Below are 25,816 nucleotides of genomic sequence, written 5' to 3' on the forward strand. Positions count from 1 at the left end.
ATTTTTGACATTTTTTGGTAATATTTTACAACACAGCACTTTGTGCAACGGACAATATTTACATGACAAGCTGACTGCTGTTATACTTATACTTTGCTTGTAAATAGAATGAATGGAGGAAGCAATCTGCGATGAAATGATCAAAACACACGTTACTCTGCACTCAAACACGCAAGGGTAACCAGAAAAAAATAGTTCATGTACAAAAATATGAAACACGAATTTACATACCTTAGACTTTGAAAGATATTGAATAGAGAAAGAATCTTCGTTCTTACACAAAGATATCAAACGCTTTGGGCAAAGACAATTCATGAAGGCAAGAACTATTGAGATTGTCAGACCTGTAGATATCATATAACAAGTAAACCAATACAAAACCATTTAAAAACATCTAATACAAGTTTTTGAACTTTAAAAACAAGGAAATGAAACAAATACCGGAGAGAAATGTTCTAATAACGTATCTATTGTTTTGGAAATCTCATCGAATAACGCTAAATGTACTGGTTTGTGGCAGATTTTAATAGTTCAAAGCACACATAAGAGCCACGCCCCTCTTGATCCAATGCCTCTGTGGTTGACTGCTGGGTAACTCGACTGGAAGAACGAAGTTTGTGGAGTGACCTGTTGTAGACAGGGTACCTGCAAAATTAAAGAAGGAGGAACTGAGTTTAGTAAAAAAATAAATAACTAGAAAAGCGCCATTTGGTACGACTTGCACGCTCTTTCATTGGCTTTTGTACTTGAATAGAAACTAGATACCATCACCAATACCGACAACAACAAGAACAAGAGCAAAAACAGCAGCTAGGCAAAGAAGATATAGTGCACTAAACCACAGTTTACCGAACTCGCTTAGATCCGAAATTGCGTTCGTGATATCTGATGTTCGTTATTGGCGTAATTTGGAAGTGACGACCATTCCGTGCCATCATCAAATGTTCTATATTCCTGAGGTCTCTTCCATTTCCAAACGCAAACTTTTCAGTAGGATCAATTCAACTGTCTACTGCTAAGGCTAAATAACGATCGTTACGATTGGTCCAGGTAGATATCTCGGCCTTATGTGTAGTTAGATGTCTGCAGGAAGCGCGAACCAGGAGGGAATTTTGAGATTAATTGTTAAATAGTGTAAAGTACATTACATCCGAGTGAATAAAAAAAAAAAACAATCTTCTTTTGGGATCTCGTTAGTCACGAAAAAGAACGTCCAGTTAATGTCTTTAAAAATGGTGGAGGAAACAAAAAGTTTGTTCCTTTCACGTGGTTGTTCATTACATGCCAGTTTGCTATTTATATCTACGTTATTTTAGCATACCAGCTCTGGTCAACGTTTTGTAGACTGGACAATCATAGATGCCCTTGTCGGGTTTCTCTCGGTTCGCTGTCGGTTTCAACCAGATAATCGGCATGTCCGTGTACAGCTCTTTCGGTCGGGACTCGGTCAGTTCGTGCTTCTCGTAATCCCATCGGGCACCTTCGAGGAAAAGACCCCGGATGAAACAGCCGTTGCTCGGACGAGCGGTCAGGTCTGCTTCGGTTTTCTTCATCACCTTTCCAAAACAATGGTACGTAAACTCCGTCATGATAAAGTTATTTGTAGCCTGTGTAGGAGGCTACGTAGCTAGCCGTTTCGGTGGGGTTTTTAGGTTGGGTTACGTGTCGCGGAAAGAGCGGCGAAACCGCGAGAAGAATGGTGAGAAGACAAAGAACGAGAAATGGTTCCCCGCTCTTTCTCTTCTCGCCATTATTTTCGCGGCTTCGCTGTCGCCCCTCATTCCGTGACAAGAACTCCACGGAAAACCGCCAGCTACACAGACTGAGTTATTTGCAAAACAACAACAACAACAACAACAGCAACAACAACAAAAACTAACAAAACTAACAAACAAACAAGAAAAAAGAGAATCTTCACAAGTCCTGATCGCCTGAAGATTTGTTACCTCAAAGTCAAACGTGATAACATCGATGGATATCGACGAGGATCTCGCAAAGTTCTGAAGTGTTCCGGTCAAAAATCCTTGAGGAAAGAAGAACCCTGATATCCAGAAAACCTGCCAAAGAAACAAAGCTATTGTTATGGGAAAGCAAACATACGAAAAAAATTGTTTTGAAATAAAATCAGTTTGAACTTACTGGGGGTATTCCATGTTCTATCCACTTTTCAATGAACTGAACTCGAGCTACCAGATCAGTGACCCACGACGCCAGCGGTTTTAGTGAGGGGTAGGCCTACACACGAATGAATCATTAGAATAACACAGTAACTTATATCACAAAACAGGTCTTGTTTGTTAACAGATTCTTTGAGCAGTTGACTAAATATCTAATACTCTTAAGCATGTAATTAGTGACTTAGACTGTTTTATTGATTTACGTATGTAACATTGCAAAATCTCTTCCATATCTGAAATGTCTCCACCACTCACTGATTTGCGATCAGGCGTTCTTTTCTTTTGGGCGAAGGTTACCGGCAATCCACCAGCAAAATCTCTATGCAGTAGATAAAGTACGAACAAAACAAACTACGCTATTTGCCGGATAGCTAAACAGATAATGTTATCCACAGTTTGAACAACAGCGGCCAGACGTATAGTCATCCATATGAAAAAAATTCGGAAGACTTTGTTTGCTCAAATTGGTTTTTTTTTGTGAGGAAAAGGAAGGAAAAAGTAAGCGAACTGCTTTTTGCTGAAAGACCAGAGATTCACATTTCAATAGCTTTTTGTTATATTGGAATCGTGCATTCAGATAGATAGCGTCCTAACTGATTCGTATTGCCTTAAACGTTTCTGCATGCTACAAAGACACAATTATTTTAACAGTACCGAGATAAGAGTGTTTTCATACCTTACTGGCCCACAGTTCAGGTACAGAGTTATTATAGAGACTATTAGCCATTGTCTCAAGAGCCTGTGACATCACAACTAGACCCTTGAGCGCCTTCAGCAGGTCGTTCAGTGTTTGTCTGACAGTCACTAGTAATTTGTTGTATCGGATCACTTCCTGGATTAACACTGTATTCATCGACTCTTCGTATCGCACAGGGTGTTTCTCCATTACCATAGAAACGGAAATGGGTTGAGGGACACGTTCAAGAATGTTGCGGCCAGCCTCTTCCATCACCTAGAGAGAGAAATAGTCGTCTAGAGAGATGCAAATGTGCACAAAAAATAGGGCGAACGGGGCAGAAGGGACAAACTATGTATTATCTCTTATCAAAAAGAGACTTAATGTATATTGCAAGCAAAACCATAAGACTGAAAAAAAAAAAAAATTATTGACACTGAAAGTGTCAAGAACAATCACTAAGTTCGCACTTAGTCACATAATGGCATAACGACACAATCGCTATGTCGGTAATGTGAACATCGACATAAAGACATAAAGAAAAGATCAGTTGTTTTCCTCGTGTCGTTATTTTCATGCTGTTATGTTGCTATATTATGTCACTATGTCAGGATGTTCACATTGCAGACATAACGACACAACGTCTTTCTCTTATACCGTAATGGTTATGTTTATGTCGTTATGTCGCTAGTGTGAACTACGTTTAAGTTCTATTCAGTTGACTCACCTCCTCACGTGACCTTCCTGCGCCTGAAGATGAGCGCGGCTGCATCTTGAGTATTCCTTGTAGCAAACTGAACGTCTCGTTCTGAGCAAAGGTGATGTTGGCGTTGTCGTGAAGAGCAAATATCTCCGGAGTATCGTTGATCGGCAGACCACGAATGTAACGAAGATAATGCTGGGATAATAACGTACATCGTTAATGACAATAAGCTTTCAGGGTAAGGTTTGCGCAAACGTAACGATTGTGTCGAGATTTCTTCGGCAGTGCAAATTTCTACCTTCAAATGTTTACAAAAATAAACAACATAACTCAAAATGCAGGTCAGTAAACAAAGGTATAACAGTATCCACAGACTGAAAACATTTCGATGACGCTACTAGAAATACAAAACATCTCAAAATGTTTCGTTCCTTCAAAAGCGTTAATGAAAATTTGCTGCTCAGTCGAAGAGGGAAAAAGATCTTGACATTCATACGAACTGGAAGAAATACCGTGTCTGCACATATTCAGACGTTTCCCTGGATCACCTTTGCAACTTGAACGAAACGAAAGGTAGAAGGTGAACTTAATTTTAATTTCAGGTTGGTGATGACTTTGGTTTATCATCAACTTCAACCGCTCGTTACACTGGGTTTAAGCTGTTGCCGTTTTGAGTATCAGCTGTACCCTTAACTGAGAGCTATATTTATCTCGCCAATATTTCGGCTGCGGTCTTTTCCGCTTCTCGTTTGACGGTCAAACTAGAGTACCTTAATACCATACCTCGTGATCAGATGTTAGAGGAAGCTGGTGATAAATTCCTGACTCAGAGAACCTATGTTCACCGCTGAGCACGTCTTCTGAGTAGTAATCATTCAAGATGTTCATTATACACCGCCGATCCCAGTCATCTGTCACTCGCCCGCCGTAATTGATGTGTCCAGCGGTATACTTCAAAACCTGGAACAAAGCACAGCAATCGAAGCACAGTTAGTTCAGTCCCTAATATCGTAACCAGGTCCCACTCTTTAATCTCTTACCCAGGTCTCACTCTGTTGAGCACTGTGACGTGGGAGATCTGTGTTCGGAATCCGTAGTTGCGTACACACGTAGCAAGCTTCAATTTGATTAACAGATTAGTTATGTGCGAGAGAGAACTTGTCATTTTGTGGAACGTGAGTGTAAGGTAGAGTGTATTCAGAGATTGTTACCGATTAGATTGTTCGATTTTTCGAGATCGGGTTCTTGGGATTGTGAAAATCTACAAGAAGAAAATAAAAGGTTGGAAATACTGTCCTCGGATGGTGCGGATTTCAAAAATCTGGGTTCGAGACTTCTCATTCCCAAGAAGTGAATTTGCATGTGCGAGGAAAGCGACAAGTGACATAATTGCCGGTTCGGTTACCTTGTTGGTTTGATTTCAAAAGCCAACAATGTTCGCTTGAAGTTTGACTGAAATTCTCGCGCAGCGAAAGAAAAGTGAGGGAATGATTTACCTTGAAAGGAACTCCTTCGTATTCCTCTAAGAACATGCTCAACTGACTGATACAGATCCTCAAGTCTCCAGTTGTGAACTCGTATGGTATGTTAAAGCCCAGCGCTCCAAATTTCCTTCTCTCCAGCGTCACACCGTGGAAAAGACACAACGAGAAGAGAAGGTACTTGAACTCTTCCTGGATAACGTAAAATAACACCAAATAAAATAAGCAACACTGAATAGATGCGCGACGTGGTTTAATTTTGCCTGCACAAGACTTGTAGATTAGAAGACGTCCACAGGTTACAAGGTTGTGAACACCAATACATAAACTACACCACATTAAAATCTACAAGATAACTGAACTGCAGTAATTTTAACGCAGACTCAACAGTACTGTTTTTTAACTTACCCTCTTGCAGCTTGCATAGAACTCGTCACTAAATCCAGTGAAAGATCGCAATAAATTTGCCTTAATCCCACGAGGAGGTTCCACGGTCATTTTTGAACCATTTTGTAGAATGGACACTGGGAACTTGGGACTTGGCATACTCGTTAGCCACAGACGGAAATCTCGGTGAACCTGCCAAGAGACGCCAGAGCGTATTTTACGATACTAATTAGTAAAATAAACTAGTTAAGGGATAAAACCTTGCTCAAAACTCAACCAAACGACCAGATTACTGACTTTAACAGGGCTTCAAACCTTGTCTGGATCAATGTTTTCCACAAGCCTCTCAAGACTCGGCATAAAACTTGGCGCTAAGTGGCAGTTCTGGAAAAAGACCCACTTTCCGCGCTCCATGGCGGAGCGCATCATGGCCTCTGCACGAGGACCCTGGAGAGGTAACACAAAGGAGGAGGTACACGAATGAGATAAGGGAAGTCAAAGTTATAAGTATAAAGTGAAATGAACTGAAGCTTATAGTCAAATTGACCAACTAGCACTAGCAAAAGGCATGGAGACCAGTTAGGGGAGTTTCTTTTTTGACATAATTGGTTAGAGGGTAATTTCTGATAAGTATCTGAGAACAAGAATATAAAAACAAGACCACTAGCGAGAACAAAAAGAACAACTCAGGGGCGTAGCTAGGAGGTGGTTCTGGGTTGCCCGTGACCCCCCCTCCTGTAAGCCGTTTTAAGCAAACTACAACAGGTGGCGAAGACGACATGGCCATCTGGTGAGTACCCTCACTTTGACAGAATGTGACCTCTCTTTGAAAAATCCTGGCTACGCCCCTGTAACTCTTGGAATTTATCACCATACCTGTCCCTGGCCTAGAGAAATCGCATTGAGTTTCTTTGAAAACCTCATCTCCTCTGCAAATTTGTACAGGTCAGCGGCAGGATCAGTTCCAACAGACAAGACAAAGATTAGTGGAGTGCTCGGCGAGGAGTCTTTAAATACAAGAGACAAGTCTGCAGTCTGAAAAATGGAAAAAAACAGGTAAAAAAAATGCTTTAATCTAAGATTTCAAGTAGGAGAAAAGAAAATGGGAAATATAAATCGGTTATAAGTCGAAATAATAAAGCACTGTCTTGTGCTACTGTTTCGCTGTTACTGTTCTGCGATAGTGTTTTGCTACTGTCTCTAGCAGTAGAAAAACTCTTACAAATAATTCTCTGCAAATGGCTTATTTAAAACAATACTGACTGGTGGGTAACACTTACCTGTGGCTCAATGAACCTCTGTCCAAGATTTTCAGACACAAAGTCCTATAAAAAAGGAAAGAATCAGTTAGTGTTATATGAAGACACAAATCTTGTATTAGGAATACCGCCTAGGCCTCCTGTTAAATGTCGTACCTGCATTGCATTGGTAACTTTGTCAGCTCGTAAGCACTTGAGCACTAAAAGCTTCTGGAAGGAATCCAGGTCTGTATTCCATGGCTCAGGCAACGGCTCACTGAGTAAAATAAAGAAAAAGATTGGAACTAACCGCCGTATAAACACAGCTATATAGCGATATAGCTTCTGTAAAACGTTTTTCTGTTATTTGTTATAGATACACAATAGCGTTAAATTCCATTTCATTGACAAGGATGAAGGGTGACTATACAGCCAAATTTACGGGTCTCTAGAAGGTAAGATTTTTACACGTCAACATAGTTTAACCACTGAAGAACTCGACACAGTTCCAGGATAACTCAAGGAAACCCTGTTTTGTTGTACAGCTTCACGCATATTTTCAGTGTAAACTAACAATGAAATCATAATGACGATAGTTGATATAATTTACCGGTGAGGGTCAACGCTGTCAAACATTCTTTGATATCCTTCTATGTGGTTCTTAAAGTCCTCTGCAAAGCTTGCAAACTTAGGCTGAGGAGGAACAAAGATATGAGACGTCACATGGAGAAATACATTATACCAAAATCGTAAACTACAGAGTGGTTTCCTATTTAGTGACATAGTTGCCACCGATATCACTTTTCGAAAATCCCTGACTATTATTCCCTGACTTTTACCTGACCAAAAAAGAATTTCCCTAACCAAATAAAAGCAAAATTTCAGATATAGAAGGGGCCTTTAGCCTCTCCTAACAGCCGTTCTTTCCAACCATTCATTAAGAAAGATAAGTTTTCCACAAATTTTCGTTCTTCATTAAGGAAAAACGTCGTTGAGATCACAGTGACCCCAAATGCTTCTTCCAACCCTCAATGGTATTAAATAGCCGTGATAAATAATTTCAATTTTCCCTGAATCTATATAAAATTATAGTGTACGTCGGAAGCCAATTACAAACACTTGGTTGTCGAGTAAACCAAAACAGTGATCAAACCAGAACGCCCATTTTGTCGTATATTATAAATCAAGCACCGTTGGACTCACAAGAATTGGAAGTCGAAGTATCTCGGACCAGGCCCTGTCGGACAGCCAGTCTTGAGCGGGGTTCTCAATCTCCTTGGGAACGGTAGAACCACCGGCTAACAAGAAACGCCACTCGTCCTACAAGACAACAGAAACCACGTTAACACAAAGGTAGGAAGATGTGAAGACAGCAAGTTACGACTAAAAAACTGAGTAAAAATTGGAGAAAGACCAAGACATCAGTATGTACTAACCATGTTAATCTTGTTGTCGTTCATCAGAATTCTGACGCACACCAGGAACGAGAATAAGAGTTTGTGTTTTTCAAACAAGCTGCGGCATACATTCGAGTATAAACTGAACGTGAAGAAGTCATTAATGTTATCGATTCGCTTTTCCACGTTATCTGAAAACAAAACAAAAGAAAATTGGAGACCTTGGCTATAATTAAAGGAAGCTTCCTGACTGATAAGAGTAACAAACTAGCCACAAAATTAACCCTTCTAATTGAGAAAAACTCATTGACGCTGAATGTGTAAAGAAAGGTAACACCTTGTGGCAGTGATCAGGCATAACTTCGGTAAACATCGTGAGTATTTGAAACACTTCGCCACTGTCAGGCATATATCGGGAGTGCTGACCATCATTAAGCAACCAAACCGATGCAAAGTTGAATGGTCGATGACAAGAGAAGATCAAGGTAAGAGAGCAAACTCTCTCATATAGATATATATACCCAAGGTAATCCCATTTGAGTTATTTTTAGACATAGCACCAAGTTGCCCCGGTGATGAAGATAGATTAAAGGATATAACAACTAGAATTTTGACTACTTTCCCTTCCTGTCGACCGCATCTCAAGGAGCAAATAGTAAATCTAGGTACCTGACGCATCAGCGTTAGCTATGCTGTTGAGGAAGATGCCGATAAACCATTCCAGGGAGTACTGGTACATAGGATCTATATTGGCCTGAAAAAATAAATAAATAAATAAAATAAAGAAATTAGACAGTTTAATTTTTTCCAGTTACTGTAAAATCGTGGCATTCATGATCTCATCATCTTATAAGTGTTATTTTCCTTTTACGGCAAGAGTGGCGGCTACATCGGCAAGAGAGAAGGAAGGATAAATAAAAGGATTTTTTCCTATACACTTCGAGGAGAATAAAGTGATCCAGTTTAAAAACTAGAATTACACACAGAATAATTCACGTGGCCAGCGGAAATCCAGGCTTGTACATAGTTATAGTTACCCCTAACACGTGACGATCAGATGATCGCCATCTGATCAGAAAACAACTGCACAAACAGTACTTACCAGGTCATAAGTACAGAAGAAAAGAATCTGAGTCCTGACAGCCACAGGGATGTACAAGCTGCGTGTCTCATCAATATCTTTCTCGGTTTGTTCAGCGATTACCACTTTAGCCTGAAAAATAAACGCGCAAATTTCCTCTGTCACATACACTGTAAAACGTTTTCATGGTCAGAATAGCGCAATTTTCGAACCCCAGATTTCGCGTGGGTATTTTTTCTCCCCTTTTCTTTTTCGGGTCACGCTCGACGGACTAAGCGAAAGAGGGACTACTCGTAGTCTACTCGTTGAAAGTAAGAGTTAATGATAAGCATTAGGGTGCCTGATTTGGATCGCTAAAGAATCTTCATATTACTGAAATGTGAATGTTATAGTCATTAATATTTTTTACACAGGTTTCGATTCGGATTCAGCAAGTGCTCAATACCTGAAATATCTCAGCATGCGTGTCGTATTTTAGATGGAATTCAATCAACTCGCCACGTCTTTGTGAAGTTTATATGAAATAATTCATATATGAACTGCGGTTGTAGATGAAAGTGAAGAATGATCATCGCAGTAAATTTTCCAATTTAAGCAATTGGAAAGAAGAAGCCTGAAAAAATCAGGGCTTCAACGGGATTCGAACCCGTGACCTCCGCGATACCGGTGCGATGCTCTACCAACTGAGCTATGAAGCCACACATTGGGAGCGAGGTCAATTTATTGAGTTCATATCTTCCCGTGAGTAGTGAAATGATGTGAAGTTTATATGAAATAATTCATATATGAACTGCGGTTGGAGATGAAAGTGAAGAATGATCATCGCAGTAAATTTTCCAATTTAAGCAATTGGAAAGAAGAAGCCTGAAAAAATCAGGGCTTCAACGGGATTCGAACCCGTGACCTTCGCGATACCGGTGCGATGCTCTACCAACTGAGCTATGAAGCCACACATTGGGAGCGAGGTCAATTTATTGAGTTCATATCTTCCCGTGAGTAGTGAAATGATGTGAAGTTTATATGAAATAATTCATATATGAACTGCGGTTGAATTATTTCATATAAACTTCACATCATTTCACTACTCACGGGAAGATATGAACTCAATAAATTGACCTCGCTCCCAATGTGTGGCTTCATAGCTCAGTTGGTAGAGCATCGCACCGGTATCCCGGAGGTCACGGGTTCGAATCCCGTTGAAGCCCTGATTTTTTCAGGCTTCTTCTTTCCAATTGCTTAAATTGGAAAATTTACTGCGATGATCATTCTTCACTTTCGCCACGTCTTTCTTGAGCAAAGTAATTGACAGGCAACACGGGGCACAGCAACGTGTGTGAAGGCATTCGATTATGTTCGCTGCACATTATTACGTCCAGTTCGCAAATAGCACAGAAAGCATTTGAACCGGGGGTGTTTCTCACCAGTCCACTGTTTTACAGGCTTCAGCTGTTTCAGGATCAAGGGGCAGGCACTTCACGAATTTCATACCGGTTTAAACGGAATATATACAGCAGTTTGCCTTGGAAAAATTGAACCTCTTTCTATTTACCTTGATTTCCATGGACTTGGCTTTAGATTGCTCCAATGTGTGAATCAAATCTATGTCGTCCACAGGACTTCCTTCTGAGGCCGACAGCTTGTGAAGAATCTTGTCTTCAATTTCCTTCAGCTCTTGTCTCATTTTCGCGTTGCTGACAATCAACTGATTCTTAGCTTCCTCCAGGTCGGGTCTCTCTTCAGCAACAACTAAAGCTAGCAGCTGATCCTCGAGACCGCTTTAGAACGAGAGAAAATCTCATTTCTAACACCATGAGAGAGTCAATCCCTTAAATAACAGTAAAATCTTTGGAAAGATCTAAAAGGATTGGATGAAGTTCAATGCCAACCTTGAGATTGTTCTGAAAGGTTTCTTGGGGAAGAGAAGTAAGATTGATAAATCGTTTGCACCCTGACACTTTAGATATCCTCTACATAACATGTTAAAGCGAGGGAATACTATCATCCTCTCCAAAGTAATCTAATTCACAAAAAAAGATTACAGAAGCTATTTCACTAAAAGAAACTCTGAAAAAAGCTTTTCAGGTTTGGAGGGACAGTCGTTGTGAAGCTGACCTTGGGGGTCAGCCAATTTTTTCCCCAAAATAGTCAATAACACTTGGCTATTTTTGCGTCGCCTGAAATATAAAAGTCGGACATGCAGAGAATCCGTGAAACATAGAAGGCCAATTTTTGCTCGGTAAGCAGAGCCTGTTTTTTAAATTGGCACAAATGTATGGCAAACGATAGCTCGGAGACGAGGATAACCATGTTAGCAAGGAAAATTCCTCTTTAAACAAACAGGCTCTAACTCTCGAAGTTCATTTAACTTTTACAATAGGAATGTTTCGTACAGTGACAAGATCCACTTACCCTGGCGAGAGTGTAAAGTTGACAATGGTAACCTTTGTGGACACCTCTGGTGTGTAGTGAGGGTTAGGTAGCTTTGTAGTGATGTAAAACTTGAAGTCATCATGGTAAGGGATAATGGCATCTCCAAGTTTGATCACCGTGCTACCTGATTGCTTGAATGTCTGAAGGAGAAAAAAATTCATTATTAACACCAAATTCGACTGATTAATTCTAAAATTAACTGTGATCCTTTAGCTCACGAGGAGCATTACGGAGAACTTAAACAAATTTCTAAAACTCATTAATAATTCGTCAAGTTTAAATAAACGAAATCACGACCGTGATGGTATTTGGGTATCTGATCTTAATTAACATCTTTACGATTGTATTTCTCCGTTTTCTCCTTAGTTTTGGCTTCGTTTGAGAAGTAAAATATCAAACATGAAATACCGTGTCTGACCACATTCCAAACACCGAGAAGAGAGTTGAAAATACAACGCGCAGCGGAGTATTTCTGACTCTCTTCTCAACGTTTGGGAATGCGGTCAAACACGGTCTTTCCATTTGGCAAAGTATAGAAAATATAAACACAGAAGCATCACGTCATTCCTTGTGAACGAGATGTACTGTCAAGTTAACCAAAGCATTGCACAGATAGCTTTATCGGCCCTCACCTGTTTTAGTAAGATAGGCTCTAATGCTGGGTCCAGCTCCTCTCCAACGTTCTCCAATAGGCACGGTTTACCAAACCGAACAGCGTTCTCCAAGCTTCGTAAGAAATCACGGTCACTGAGTTTGATAACATCAAGACCTGCGTCCTTCTCCTACAGTAATGAAAATTCCACGCCATTAGCAAAAGACTTAACGTAGTTCATTATCATAAGCGGGAACCCCGGGGTGGGGGGGAACTCTACAAAGTTTTGTACGGGGAGGGTCCGCCCCGAAGTACATGTATACCAAAGGGTCCCCTTTCGTATAGCTTTTATTGAAGAAAGGTAACCCTTTCACAGAACCACCTAAGAATACTGCATCTCTTTTTAAAACCCTTAGATTGAAGTTAATGATCAATATTACGGGAGAACATCAAGTGGTACCAGAAAGGATGGTAAACAAAAGACAAGTACTATTTATTCAGTTAACGTTCTCGTTGTACCTAAATGACAGATTTCCCCACACTTTCATCCACCTCAACTTTTGTAATCCCTACCATTTTATATACCTGAAGCCTGATAAAGGTACCCCTTTCAAGCGGAGCCTCCCCATATCGACCATTATAGGGAGTACCCTCCCGGAGAGGGACTTAGGCTATTTGACTATTTGAGGGATACGCTCAAAACCAAACCCTTTGGGTTGGTTATTTAACACTATATTATTACAACATCAGGCAAACTGTTTTTAGACGCCTTTACACGCGTCGTAAAAGTACCCTCAACGGAAGATGTTGGAAGACAAGTTATCCCTGATTAGACGGTGAACGACGAGTGCAAATCATTGGTGAACACTTACTAAGCTCTTTATCCACTTGTTAGCTTGTCCCTGAGGGTCAATAAACAGCGGCCATCGCTGAGAAAACTGTACAATAACACCATTCTCTACGGAAAGCGTATCTCGAGGTAATCCGGCAATCTGCCAGTTACGAATCTTGACAGGATCTCCGAGTGTTGGCACAAGAGAACAGTTGTCCGAGTGAGGGATTTCCAAACCACGCAATTCTGTCAGCCATTCTTCTACCATAGATACGCGGTATTCACCCTGAAGATAAAAGATAAAATAGAACGAATTTCCATAAGTCTGTACGCGAGAAAGTGTTTCTGCTTTTATTTTTAAGCTTTGTTCTAATGTTGCGTATGTCAAGTTCTTCAGTGATTTAGTGGTAATAACAGTGAATGTTTACCGATGAGGTAACATACCCATAGGTGTAATACATCAAATATTCTTCCTGCGATAGATTCATTTAAACAAGTCAAGTGACGGAGCCAAAACTGGAAATTTCCGACTCATCAATACCATTCATCAATGCATCAAAAAAGAAAAAAAAATGGGGGTCACCGAACTCGTTTTTTAGTTATAAGCACTTAAAGCTAAAATTAACGGTGGTTTTAACAGGTTATACTGTTGCTATGGTAGCCTATCATGCCATAAAGGTTACCATTATTGGTTAACCAATGGCTGGGCATTTACATGATACCAATACAGTAGTATCACTTGACAGACCCTCCTGGCGCCAACTCATCACCAAAGGAGCCCACGCAGCAGAGGAACGCAGGTCCCGTCAAGCCGACGAGAAGCGAGCAGTACGCAAGGAAAGAGCCGCTAGCACTAATAGCACAGCCCCTACCCACTTCTGCCCTACCTGTGGGAGAGGCTTCCTTGCCCGGATTGGTCTCATCAGCCACCTCCGGACACACCGTAGAAATTTATTAACAAACTAGATGTCTTTGGTCATCTTCGACTACGAAGGACGAACAACATCACTTGATGAACAGAGGAAGTATTTATTCGTAAAAATATAGCTGTTAGAAAAGTGCTGGAAACTGTTGCCAGCCTCCTTAAATGATGTAACCCAAATTATATTCCCTAGGTTTCAAAATTAGCGTTTTACCTTAGCATGTTCAGTTTTCGCTACAACTAAACTGGTGAAATGAATACAACCATATGTTTTGAACAGACTAGAAATACGCTGACAGAATTACATGTTTTCTTTGTTGTTCACAGATAGGGTATTCCAAGAGAATTTTTGTAGCAATTTCTTATATTATTGTTGATATATCTACCACCAATATTGGAAATAATCTGTGTTATTAAAAACTGGATCATTGGAGGATGCAATTCGAGAGTTTTCATTGACTCAGCGATCATGGCATATAAGCCATTATACTATGCTCCACAAATACGGTAAGCGGACGTGTGAATTTTTGAGACGTTTTTATTTTAGTTTAGTTTTCAAACAATTAGTCCACTCGCGCTTGTTGGATATGAGATGATGATAATTATAGCCAACTCGGCGCTACGCACCTCGTTGGCTAACTATCATCTCATATCTGATTGGGTTGGCCGCTGTATTTTCTATGGCATGGTATACGCACTCGCCTAAAGTCTCCTGTGCATACCTAGAAAATACAACTCATGATATATTCCTTGGCATGCCACTCGAAAACGTTGCATAACGAGTATGTAATACTCAAACATCACAGCAGAGTACAAGAAATACGTTTATTTCAAGGAGTTTAAAATATTTTCAAGAAACACTGACAGATTTAAACTACACTAAGGCTAGAATAGACAAAAGGCGTGATAGAAGGCGATCTACTATACATTTCTCAATTCTCCTTACTATAACATCTATACCTTCCCTTTAATGTCAGTTTTGAAAATTTTGTGGTACAATTAGACAATGGATATAACATATAAACCAAGCGCGAAGACCTTACTTGAAAAATACCAGCCCGAGGTATTGACAGTACAAACAAAAAAGGCCAAGGGCCAGTAAAGTCCCAATTATACTTGGTTATCAAAAGATGATCTGTTACAGGCCTAAACTGTTAAGAAAAAAATCCCACGATCAAAAGAAAGAAAAGAAAGCTGGATTAAAAAAAGCAGGCAAAAGAACCTTTTCTGTGGTACTTGGTTATCAAAAGATGATCTATTACAGGCCTGAACTGCTAAGAAAAAAATCCCACGGTCACGAACTGGAAAGGCAATATAATCTTCATTTGCGCAATTCTGATTAATAGCCCTCTTAGAGTTTACTCCAATTTGATGTTTTAAAAAGAGAAGAAAAAGAAATTTTGATTAAAACAAAAACAAAAGAACCTTTTAAGTGCAAGATATCTCCTGGTGAGAAGAAAGCCATAAACAGCTAAGTTCAAGACCATTCGGCAGAGTGCCTGGTCCAATACTTGAAAAATATAGACTTACAATAGAGCAATCTGATTGGTCGGTTTTTAGTCGTCTGATAATGTCTCGTGAATGATTTTCGTTAAATTCTAATCACCTGTCTACTTGACTGCAAGGAGAAATTAATCTTTTTTTCTTCTGCAAATTTCACAGTTTCCTAAACAGACTAAACACGTTTATACGCGTTTATACAGCAATCATACACAGATGACGGGAAAATCCTAGCGACTGTGGAAAGAATCCTTCCCGTATCATATACCATTAAATGAAATTTCCCTCAGCTAATTCTTAAAAACATTTGAATGCGAGACAGGCACTCAGAATATCAATTAAACAAGCAATAAATCAGTAAACAAAAGCGCTCCTAAGCCCTAAGGGAGTAACGAAGGCTGGAAGGCAATCTCTAAACTCGCACCCTCCCCTTTCGTTGACATACACTAGTTAAAAGATTTCTTTTTATCGCTACCTTTTGTTTTTATTTTTTCTTCTTCTTTTTTGGAAAATGCCGAGTACAGAGGAATCCTGATTTCTACAACCTCCGCGGCAGAACTCGAACCAAAAGTCGTCTCCGTTAGGTTTATTTCATTGTAGTTATACCTCCGATATCTTGAACCCCCGATTCGCTGAATCAGTTTTTGTTCGTTTTCGTTCCGAAAATTGAGAAATTGGGATTCCACTAATATAGCTAATAGCCAATTCTATCACATCTATTTAAGATGATAGTTTTTCGATTGTGCAGGGAATTCACCCCGCGCTGTCTTGCGTGTCAGCCGGTGCAATATTTGATGTAATCCATCAAATATTTTTCTTGCGATAAACTGATTTAAACAAGTCAAGTGACTTATCAATCCCATTCGTCTATCCATCAAATATTTTTTTTGCGCGCAATTGGCCGACCCGTCTCGTGATGGAACAAAACTGGGAAATATTAGATGACATACCCCAAATGATATTCCTCAGGCTTCAGAATTAGCGTTTTATTTCAGTACGTTCCCTTTTCACTACAACTTTAACTTTACTCCAATTTGACGTTTTCAAAAAAGAAGGAAAAGAAACTTGGATTTAAAAAAAACAAAAGAACCTTTTATGTGGTACTTGGTTATCAAAAGATGATCTATTACACGCCTGAACTGCTAAGACAAAAATCCACGATCACAGGCTGGAAAGGCAATATAATCTTCATGTGCGTGATTCTGATTAAAATCCGCCTCAGAGTTCAAAAGAGAAGGAAAAGAAAGTTGGATTAACACAAAAACAAAAGAAACAAACGGACCTTTATGTGCAAGATATCTCCTAGTGAAAAGTAAGCCATAAAAAGTACAAGACCATTTGGCAAAGTGCCTGGTCCAATACTTGAAAAATATGGACCGGCAATAGAACAACCGGATTGGTCGGAATCAGAGGAATATTAGATGATATATCCCAAATGATACTCCCCAGGATTCAAAATTAGCGTTTACCTTACTACGTTCACTTTTTGTTACAGGTAACCTGGTAAAATGAATCGAACTACATGTTTTGAACAGACTAGTAATACGCTGACAGAATTACATGTTTTCCTTGTAGTTCATAGATAGGGTATTCCCATATAAATTTTGCAGGAATTTATTATATAATCGTATCTATAACAAAAATCTCGATCATGATTGGTTCTCCGCGCGCCTATTTGTCATGTAATCGGCGCGCGATCACGTGGGTGTCCAATTTGAACTTTTCGTAATTGGATACCCATGTGATTCGCACGTCAATTACGCGCGCTTTAATGGCTTCCTTCGCATTGTTTCCTACAGTTTTCAAAACTTATGAAAAGCGTTACAGACGTTTTCGCTCAAAAGAAGTTCTCAAAAGACATTTGTAATTCCGAAATTTGTTACAGATACGATTAATTAGTAATTGGACCTCGTGTCGTACAATTCAGGGAGTAATCAAACCTATAACAAAATTCTCGAACGTGATTGGCTATCAGCAGCCCGATTTGAGCATTAATTGGACAGTGTACGCGTCATGCTTGTAGTTGGATAGTACGCGTCATTTTGCGCGCGCTGTTGCGGTGCACTTTGTTGAGTAAACTGCTGTGTTTTTCAGCATTCATAACGACGTTTAATCGTTCAGCGCTCAACCGATGGTTTCTTTGTTTCTCGAATTTTGTCATAGTTTTGATTAATTGGTAACAGGACATCGTGTCGTCCAATTCAGTCTGTAATCATACTCGTGATTAACAAATCGGACTCCCGCTTCGCGGTCGTCCGATTTTGTTAATCACTCGTATGATTACAGACCGAATTGGACTCCACTCAGTCCTGTCACCATTATTAATCGTGCTCGTAATTTCAAATCGCCCTCGCGCTTCGCGCTTGTCCGATGTTGAAATTACTGGCGCGATTACCCCCTGAATTGTACTCCACTGGGTCCAATTACTATTACTTATCGTGGATATATCTACCACCGATATGGGAAATAATCTTTAGTATACGGCAAACCAACAAGGGCCGACGCCAGGGCCAGGGCGTGAAAACCCGCTGCTTAAAAAGATTTTGTTCAATATACTTAGCTGTTTATAGACACATTTAGATCGTACATGTACTCTATTAACTATGACTACATGAATACGACTTTCATATTCCAGTATAGTTACGTTCCCAGTGCCCTCGCTCCTCCCCGTTACTGGCCAGTTGAATATGACACTATCCGCGAGACACTGGCGTGAAACGTGATAATGGAAAGCATAAAAAGTCGCCGTTCGTACACAATCTCTTACTCCTACTATGATCTAAAGGTCCCTAATTTCCTAAACGAACACCTCAGTCTTCAAGTTGTTCATAGCTGACAAGCGCGTTTTATAAAATGAACATACATGTGCAGACGCAACCAAATATCTAGATGTAAATTCTACTTTCCAAATGAAGATGACTCTATACAAAACTCAACACTCAAACATGACAGCAAAACACAAAAGGTTTATTTCAAGGAGTTTAAAACCATTTCAAGAAACACTGACATATTTAAACTATACTAAGGCTAATACTTATTTGCTTACAAGACATCTAAAACGTATTTTTCTGCCAATTCTCCTGGTTAATCTATATACAATCCCTGTAATGTTAGTTTAGAAAATTTTGTGGTACAACAGGACAATGCATATAAACCAAGCACCAAGGCCGTAGATGGAAAATATGAGACCGAGGTATTGATAATACAAACAAAAAAGACCAAGGGCTTATACTTTCCCAGCAAGGCCCTGATTATCCTTGGTTATCAAAATATGACCTATTACACGCCTGAACTGTTAAGAAAAAAATCCCATGATCACAGGCTGCAGAGACAGTATAATCTTTTAAAAGCCGTTTTAGAGTTTACTCCAATTTGACGTTTTCAAAAAAGAAGGAAAAGAAACTTGGATTAAAAAAAAAACAAAAGAACCTTTTATGTGGTACTTTGTTATCAAAAGATGATCTGTTACACGCCTGAACTGCTAAGAAAAAAATCCCACGATCACAGGCTGGAAAGAAAATATAATCTTCATGCGCGTAATTCTGATTAATAACCGTCTTAGAGTTTACTCCAATTTGACGTTTTCAAAAAGCAGGAAAAGAACTGAAGTTGGATTAACACAAAAGAAACAAAAGAACCTTTAATGTGCAAGATATCTCCTGGTGAGAAGAAAGCCATAAAAATTACAAGACCTTCGGCAGAGTGCCTGGTCCAATACTTGAAAAATATAGACGGGCTACAGAGCAATCTGATTGGTCGGTTTTCATAAATGGTCTTCTGAATTAACTTCGTCGTCTGATAATGACTCTTAAACGATTTTCGTTAAACTCTAATCACCTGTCTACTTGACTGCAAGGATAAATGAATTTTCAGAATGACATTTTTTCTTTTCTTTCTGCACATTTCTTCAGAGTTTCTAAACATGATACAAAGCTGCGCGTTTGTACAGCAATCATACACAGATGACGAGAAAATCCTAGCGATTGTGGAAAGGAATCCTCCCCGTATCATATGTCAGTAAATGAAATTTCCCTCAGCTAATTCTCAGAATACCAATTAAAGAAGCAATAAATCAGTAAATTAAAGCGCTCCTAAGCCCTAAGGGCTTTCTAAGGGGGCCGCTGTAATTGGCTAAGCTGTAGCGGCTCCCCTGGCCATTTTGTTTTGTTTTGCTGTCTGTTTTTTTTTTTTTTTTTTTTTTCTTTTTTCTCTTTATGTGTAATAGTAGGCCGAAGCTTAATAAATAAATAAAGGGAGTAAAGAAAACTAGAAGCTGGAAGGCAATGTCTGAACTCGCGCCCTCCCCTTTCGTTGACATGCACTAGTAAAAAGATTTCTTTTTATCGCTACTATTGTTTCTGTTTTCTCTTCTTTTTTTTTTTCGGAAGATGCCGAGTACAGAGGAATCCTGATTTTTAGAACCTCCGCGGCATAACTCGAACCAAAGGTCGTTAGATTTATTCATTAACTATGATTTATTTCTCTGTAGTTTTACACCCATATCTTGGACTTCCGATATACTTGATCAATTTTCGTTCTCCTTGGAAGTTTGAGAAATTGGGATTCCACTGTATATAACAAATAGCCAGTTCAGTGTCCTCGCATGCATTCAAGGTGATCTATCGACCGTGCCGGGTACTCTCCCCGCGCTCTCTAGCGTGTTAGCAGGTGCAGTTTCCTCGTTTACTTTTCGCCAACGCAAAATCCTAACAAACGCCTTTCGAAAGTTAGGTAAACGCCAGGCGTAAAGAAATGGATTTAGCGCCGAGGAACCCAACACGAAGAGGAACTGAAGATCTCGAAGAATGTGAATTGCATAACAACTGCAGGACGAGCACAGGTTCATAACGTATATCATGACATAAGACGGAGTGTAGCAACACAGAAACAAGCCTAGCATCAACATGAATGCCTTGGTGACATTCCTCTCGTTAGCAGCAGTTCGTCTTCTCGCTCGATTTTCTTCAGTTTGTGAGCTATCTCGCACCATTTCCAACTCCGACACCTGGGCTCTCATACTACGCAAAAACCCAACATAAGTAACGAGGAATATGATAAAGGTCAACGCGATGGCAGTGTTTGCAAATACAAACGCGTACAGCAAATATCCGACCTCCAGGTAAACAAACGGCAAACTGCACGACAGGAACCAAATAAGAGCCGCGATTACTGCCGCTCGCTTGGTGCCAAACCTTGCCCTGTATTGAAGAGGATAGGTTATCGCTGTAAAGCGATCTGCAGTCAAAGCAGCCAGATTCAACACGGAGGCGGTACAAGAGATAAAGTACGACATGTGAATCAACCAAATGTGATTGATCTCCAGGGAAAATCCCTCGCGAAAGTGAAGCCAAACCGAAATGGGTTCCGTCACCATGCCGACGATCAGATCAGAAACGGCAAGACTTACTACAAAGAAAGTAAACGGCGACCTGAGGCGTTTGTACGGGTCTTTGAACACAGCAAGGCAGACCAAGAAATTTCCAGGGACAGTGATAATGGCGAGAAATAAAGATAGAGATGCTGTTATAAACGAGAGAGCTGTGGGCGCGGGCACCCCTTGACACGAATTCGCAACGACAGCCATTTTCTGACAACTCTCTCGCCGGATGTCGAAACCAGTCCAATGCTACAGGCCACGAAACTCCGAAAAAGTAAATTAGTTCTCGCTCCTCAACTAACTGATGATTGTCAAACCCTTTAATTGCAATCTATCAGCGTTTACCGAAGTTCTAGTGCGATTGGTGTGAAGTCGCGAGATCTTTTCTTTTTCTTCATTGAGGTTTCCAACAACAACTGCTGTTTTAAATTGAATTCGCTTTGAACGTGCCAAGCTAAAAAAAGTTAAAGATCGCCTTCTAGTGATACGAAAGCACACTGGCAGCTGTTCAAACACAGTTCTCAGTTCGTTAGTATAACTTGATGAGACGACGCTTTACAATTTGTCACAATTCAGTTTCGAACCTCCCTGTAAGTCGCTTTACTTTCTGACCACGCCTCGTGGTTTTAACACAGCAAACTTAGAAAGAAATATGTGTCAGGGCTGGATTTAAAACCAAGCCATGTACGAGGGCTAAAGAGCCGAAACGGTCAGTTGCAGCTGTCATTATCTCAATTGGCGTCAAATTGCCGCTGTCACTAACTTTTTTACGGCGCAAATAATGTCCCTGACAATTTATTTACCATTTCACTTGGACGGAAATGGAATGTTAATGAAAAGGCCCGGATATGATTTCGACCTGCTATTCCCAGCAAATAGCATAAATAGTGAAGACTCCATTACTTAGAACTTCTAGAGTAAAATTGATGATCATTTACCAATTCTTTTACATGTTATTGTCTCTTGAAGTAGTTTCTTTTCTGTGACGCACAGTGTTTCGAAAATTTTCTAAGATGCGTTAATTAAACTGACTATTTTTAGGATTAAGTGTTTACTTCGAATAGCAAACGTAATAACTAAAAAACCAAACATTACCTCGGTCTCGCGATACTTCCAGCTCAAAACCTAAACTAAGAGAACTTAAAATGATGTTGTACAATATTTCAAGATGGAGTTTTTTCAGTTAACCTTTTCAAGCACGCTCATTCAGTATTTAAATGAGTCAAACGTTTTTATAACTAAACCAATCAATTTTGTTGAACGTGACATAATGGAAAGAATGCGTCATGGCCTTAAGGTTCTACAAATCACTTCTAAGCGAGAATTGCTCGCCCTGTTAAAAAATGAGCATTTAAGCACAAAAAGCACTGTGAAATAGTTTTAATGAAAGATTGAAAGATAAGAAAGGCAAAAAGTAAATATTACACTGGGAATTCTCTTTCCGTGATTCTGTTACCTACATAGACGAAATCATATGTAAAATAATTTCCAATAATAACTAGAGGGAGAAAAATGAAACACCGGCAGCTATGCATTCAAGCAACCCTGGAAAACAATACAAGAGTACATATTCTACGCCTACGCTTAAAATCAAAAGAAACAGATTTCCGAGTGATTGCTAGTTGTCAAAGTTTGACGGATATGGTAAAAATGACAGGAAGTCCTTGAGAAATTGTGAAGTTATTGATTCAGCCATAAATAAATAGTGTTGCCCTTAAAAAAAAATTCTCACTTTCAGTCAGAACCCACACCTTGCTTCAACTGCTGTTTCACTTTCTTATGATTATAATTTCTCATACTCGAAACCAATAATTTTGTGTTAATTTTGTTACCGTGGTTTGGCGATATCGTCTTTTAATCCATAAAACTGATAACGGGAACGCACGTGCTGATATGTATAAATAACTACTTGCAAATTGAGCTGCTTCAAACGGGTTTATGCAATAATTAACAATGATGACACAGCAGTAACATCTCACGTTTAAGCAAACCTGGCTAAATCAGTTGACGGCTGGTCATGAAATTTTTCTCGATCCACAACATAATGAGAATTTTATTTTCGGGTACTGGGAATGACAAATTTGTCAGTGCATTTTTAAGCTCTTGCATGGTTTGGCAAAAGTGTTTTACATGTAATAATTGATTCACTGCGAAGATATCTTCTCGTTATGACTTGACAGTTTTTTTTTAGGTTATATAATATTAAATCATTAAATATTCAGCACGAAACTAGACCGAGCTGGAAGGCAATAAGCAGGAGAGAGTTACAAAGCAATAAAACTAAATACAACTGCAAAAGCCTTTTAGGATCTCTTATTTAATACGACAAACATTTTTATTAAAGGAGCTTAGTCACGGTTTGCGCATATTGAAAACTTTAGCATTAATTTTTCAAATTCGTTGTTTGTAATCCGTGTTAACCTTCTCCATCCTTTGCCATCCTTGTTCCTTTATGGTTTATCATTGTCTCTTTGGTGTTTTTCTATCTTATTACACTGTTATTTTCAGGTTTCTTGCCATTTAAAGGTAATTTTGTATGTGGCCAAAATAACTCAAAATACCGTGACTGAGCCCCTTTAAGCTATATATGAGCGCGCATTGCTTCTATAACTAAATCACAGAACGGACTCTCCGTGCAAGTTCATTTTCTTCGGGTAACAGAATCTTTTCAGTTTCCTTCCGGGATAACCATATCAACTAATCTAGTATAGACCTCCAACCGCTCTTTTGAAATCAAATGGGAATTTTTCTTTTGAAATAATACTCTTAGCATGTGTGTGTTTACCTAGTACGACGTCTCCGACATAACATGACATGACACGACATGTCTTTAAACACGATGATCATGGACATATGTATCAAAGGTAAATGCAAAAAGGGCAAATTTTCTATTGGCTGTGCAAAATCAATTCGAATAATGTTAAGTGAAATGGTGACTTGGATAAAGTGAAGTAAATGAAGAAACATTCTCCAGTCGAATTACTCAGAAAATAAATTTTCTGAGTTCAAAAAGGGAGTTCCCCAACGGGAGTCGAGCCCATGACTTTGCAGAATACCGGTAGGACGCTCTAACCACTGAGCTATGGAAGACTCAAGGTCGTAAACTACTGTAGGTTCATAATGTAATTGTTGTTGCTAGTTTTACCACAAAAATATAAATTCGTCTGTTCTTTCAAGTTTTTTTTTTTTTTTTTGCTATAAATTTCTTTTTCCAATCAATTACAATCAACAAAAGAGGGTTTATCGTTTTATTTCTCGAATAATTTTGTTGCAGTTTGACCAAAGCAATATATTTTCTTCTGTTCTTTTTTTTTTTTTGATCCATTGAGATTCGCCTACCACGACTAACAGAGCGTTTTCACCCCTGTTGCAAACAGTCATGCAAATTTATTGGAACAAGAGTAAGTGATTACATAAGAGGAAGGTTCAACTCCCGCAGGGTTGGTTTGGGACATCAATATGGCTGCCGTGAGGTCTTGTGAAAACACTCTATACGCCTGTCTTTTAAGTTCGCCTGAGTATGCCATTTTTCGGCGCATAATTATACGCTTGAGACGTATTTTAATAACTTGCAACTGGTAATCTTCAACTCAACGAGTTTTAATAACTCGCAGCTAGTAATCTTGAACTCAAAGCGATGTTTAATTCATTTTGACGTATAATTACTCGTCTGAAACGTGTTTCAATAACTCGCGCAGTCAGTAATCTTGAACTCAACGAAATGTTTGATTCATTTTGACGTATAATTATACGTCTGAGACGTGTTTCAATAACTCGCAGTCAGTAATCTTGAACTCAACGGGATGTTTAATTCATTTTGACGTATAATTATACACCTGAGACGTGTTTTAATAACTCGAAGTCAGTAATCTTGAACTCAACGAGTTTTAATAACTCGCAGCTAGTAATCTTGAACTCAAAGAGATGTTTAATTAATTTTGACGTATAATTATACGTCTGAGACGTGTTTCAATAACTCGCAGTCAGTAATCTTGAACCCAACGGGATGTTTAATTCATTTTGACGTATAATTATACGTCTGAGACATGTTTTAATAACACACAGCCGGTAATCTTGAACTCAACGAGATGTTTAATTCATTTTGACGTATAATTATAAGTCTGAGACGTGTTTTAATAACACACAACCAGTAATCTTGAACTCAACGAGAAGTTTAGTTCATTTTGACGTATAAAAGACCTTCCCGCATTCCACTTCGTGCTTTCGAACAATAATACCAAAGCGAGGTTGGGGTGGACATTTTCATACATTTGCTGTATTTATGTCCACCCTGACCTCGACTCGGCGTCAGTGTTTGTTTGTTGGAATGCAGGAAAGGTCTGTTATACGTCTGATAGACTGACACGTGTTTTAAATACCCGGAGCTAATATATAGATTTAGGCCGGCCTAAAAGCGTAGCTCCCGGGCTGGGTTGTTCAGAGCCCGATTAAGCTAACCCAGAAAAAGGAAGAATTTTGATTTGAGTTCTGTAACTTTGCGGTGAAGTTTTCTGTATATTGTTTGGCCTTCTGTTTTGAGTTTTAATAATCACCATATACACAAAACAAAACAGCAAAAAACATTTGTATAGAAGAAAAAGTTATAATTCGCTTAACTTTTAATCCTGGGTTAGCGTTAACCGGCTTCAGAACAATCCTGCCCTGTTTCCAACAAGTTAACCTAACCAGCACTTGGTCAGCGGTCAACTTCAAAAAACACGTGACCCCGAGGAGATGTAAACTTGAGTCTGCGATATGGTCACGTGATACTGGTCAGCGGATACCTTGTTTTGACAGGTGTCAATTGATCATAACAAGGATGTCCAATATCAAGGAAGTACACGGTAAACAAAGGCTGCATGTCTCTGTCAACCTATTATTTGGAGTATGGCCGCCATGTTGGACAACTCCGTCGCCGTCGTGCGCACGCGTCCACGAGCAATACCGCTAGCGATGATAACCATGAGAAAATCAACTCATGGGTTTTCTTTTCTTTCCTATATAAGTATGGGGCTTCGCTTGG

General features: G+C 39.4%; 2 protein-coding genes across 2 annotated transcripts in view; both read right to left on the bottom strand.

Moving 5' to 3' along the window:
- Window positions 1-22: 22 nt before the first annotated feature.
- LOC145478631 (dynein axonemal heavy chain 1-like) overlaps window positions 23-25,816 on the bottom strand; it is a 59,936-nt gene continuing 34,142 nt past the window's right edge. The window contains exons 58-79 of the mRNA XM_081456726.1: window positions 13,035-13,280; window positions 12,203-12,352; window positions 11,550-11,710; window positions 10,690-10,915; window positions 9,162-9,272; window positions 8,729-8,813; window positions 8,099-8,250; window positions 7,866-7,982; window positions 7,273-7,355; window positions 6,840-6,939; window positions 6,705-6,749; window positions 6,301-6,459; window positions 5,740-5,871; window positions 5,446-5,616; window positions 5,053-5,229; window positions 4,340-4,516; window positions 3,581-3,751; window positions 2,854-3,129; window positions 2,140-2,235; window positions 1,947-2,057; window positions 1,322-1,556; window positions 23-645 (exon numbers count right to left, since the gene is read on the bottom strand). Of these exons, the coding sequence (XP_081312852.1) occupies window positions 524-645; window positions 1,322-1,556; window positions 1,947-2,057; window positions 2,140-2,235; window positions 2,854-3,129; window positions 3,581-3,751; window positions 4,340-4,516; window positions 5,053-5,229; window positions 5,446-5,616; window positions 5,740-5,871; window positions 6,301-6,459; window positions 6,705-6,749; window positions 6,840-6,939; window positions 7,273-7,355; window positions 7,866-7,982; window positions 8,099-8,250; window positions 8,729-8,813; window positions 9,162-9,272; window positions 10,690-10,915; window positions 11,550-11,710; window positions 12,203-12,352; window positions 13,035-13,280 (3,303 nt within the window). The 3' untranslated portion in view covers window positions 23-523. The remainder of the gene's footprint in view (window positions 646-1,321; window positions 1,557-1,946; window positions 2,058-2,139; window positions 2,236-2,853; window positions 3,130-3,580; window positions 3,752-4,339; window positions 4,517-5,052; window positions 5,230-5,445; window positions 5,617-5,739; window positions 5,872-6,300; window positions 6,460-6,704; window positions 6,750-6,839; window positions 6,940-7,272; window positions 7,356-7,865; window positions 7,983-8,098; window positions 8,251-8,728; window positions 8,814-9,161; window positions 9,273-10,689; window positions 10,916-11,549; window positions 11,711-12,202; window positions 12,353-13,034; window positions 13,281-25,816) is intronic.
- LOC145478632 (adrenocorticotropic hormone receptor-like) lies at window positions 13,287-25,778 on the bottom strand. Its single transcript, XM_081456727.1, has one exon. It carries the CDS (start codon window positions 20,998-21,000, stop codon window positions 20,026-20,028), a length of 975 nt encoding a protein of 324 aa, XP_081312853.1. The 5' UTR covers window positions 21,001-25,778; the 3' UTR covers window positions 13,287-20,025.

The sequence above is a fragment of the Orbicella franksi genome, chromosome 2, assembly GCF_964199315.1.
Source record: "Orbicella franksi chromosome 2, jaOrbFran1.1, whole genome shotgun sequence".
NCBI classification, from domain to species: Eukaryota; Metazoa; Cnidaria; class Anthozoa; order Scleractinia; family Merulinidae; genus Orbicella; species Orbicella franksi.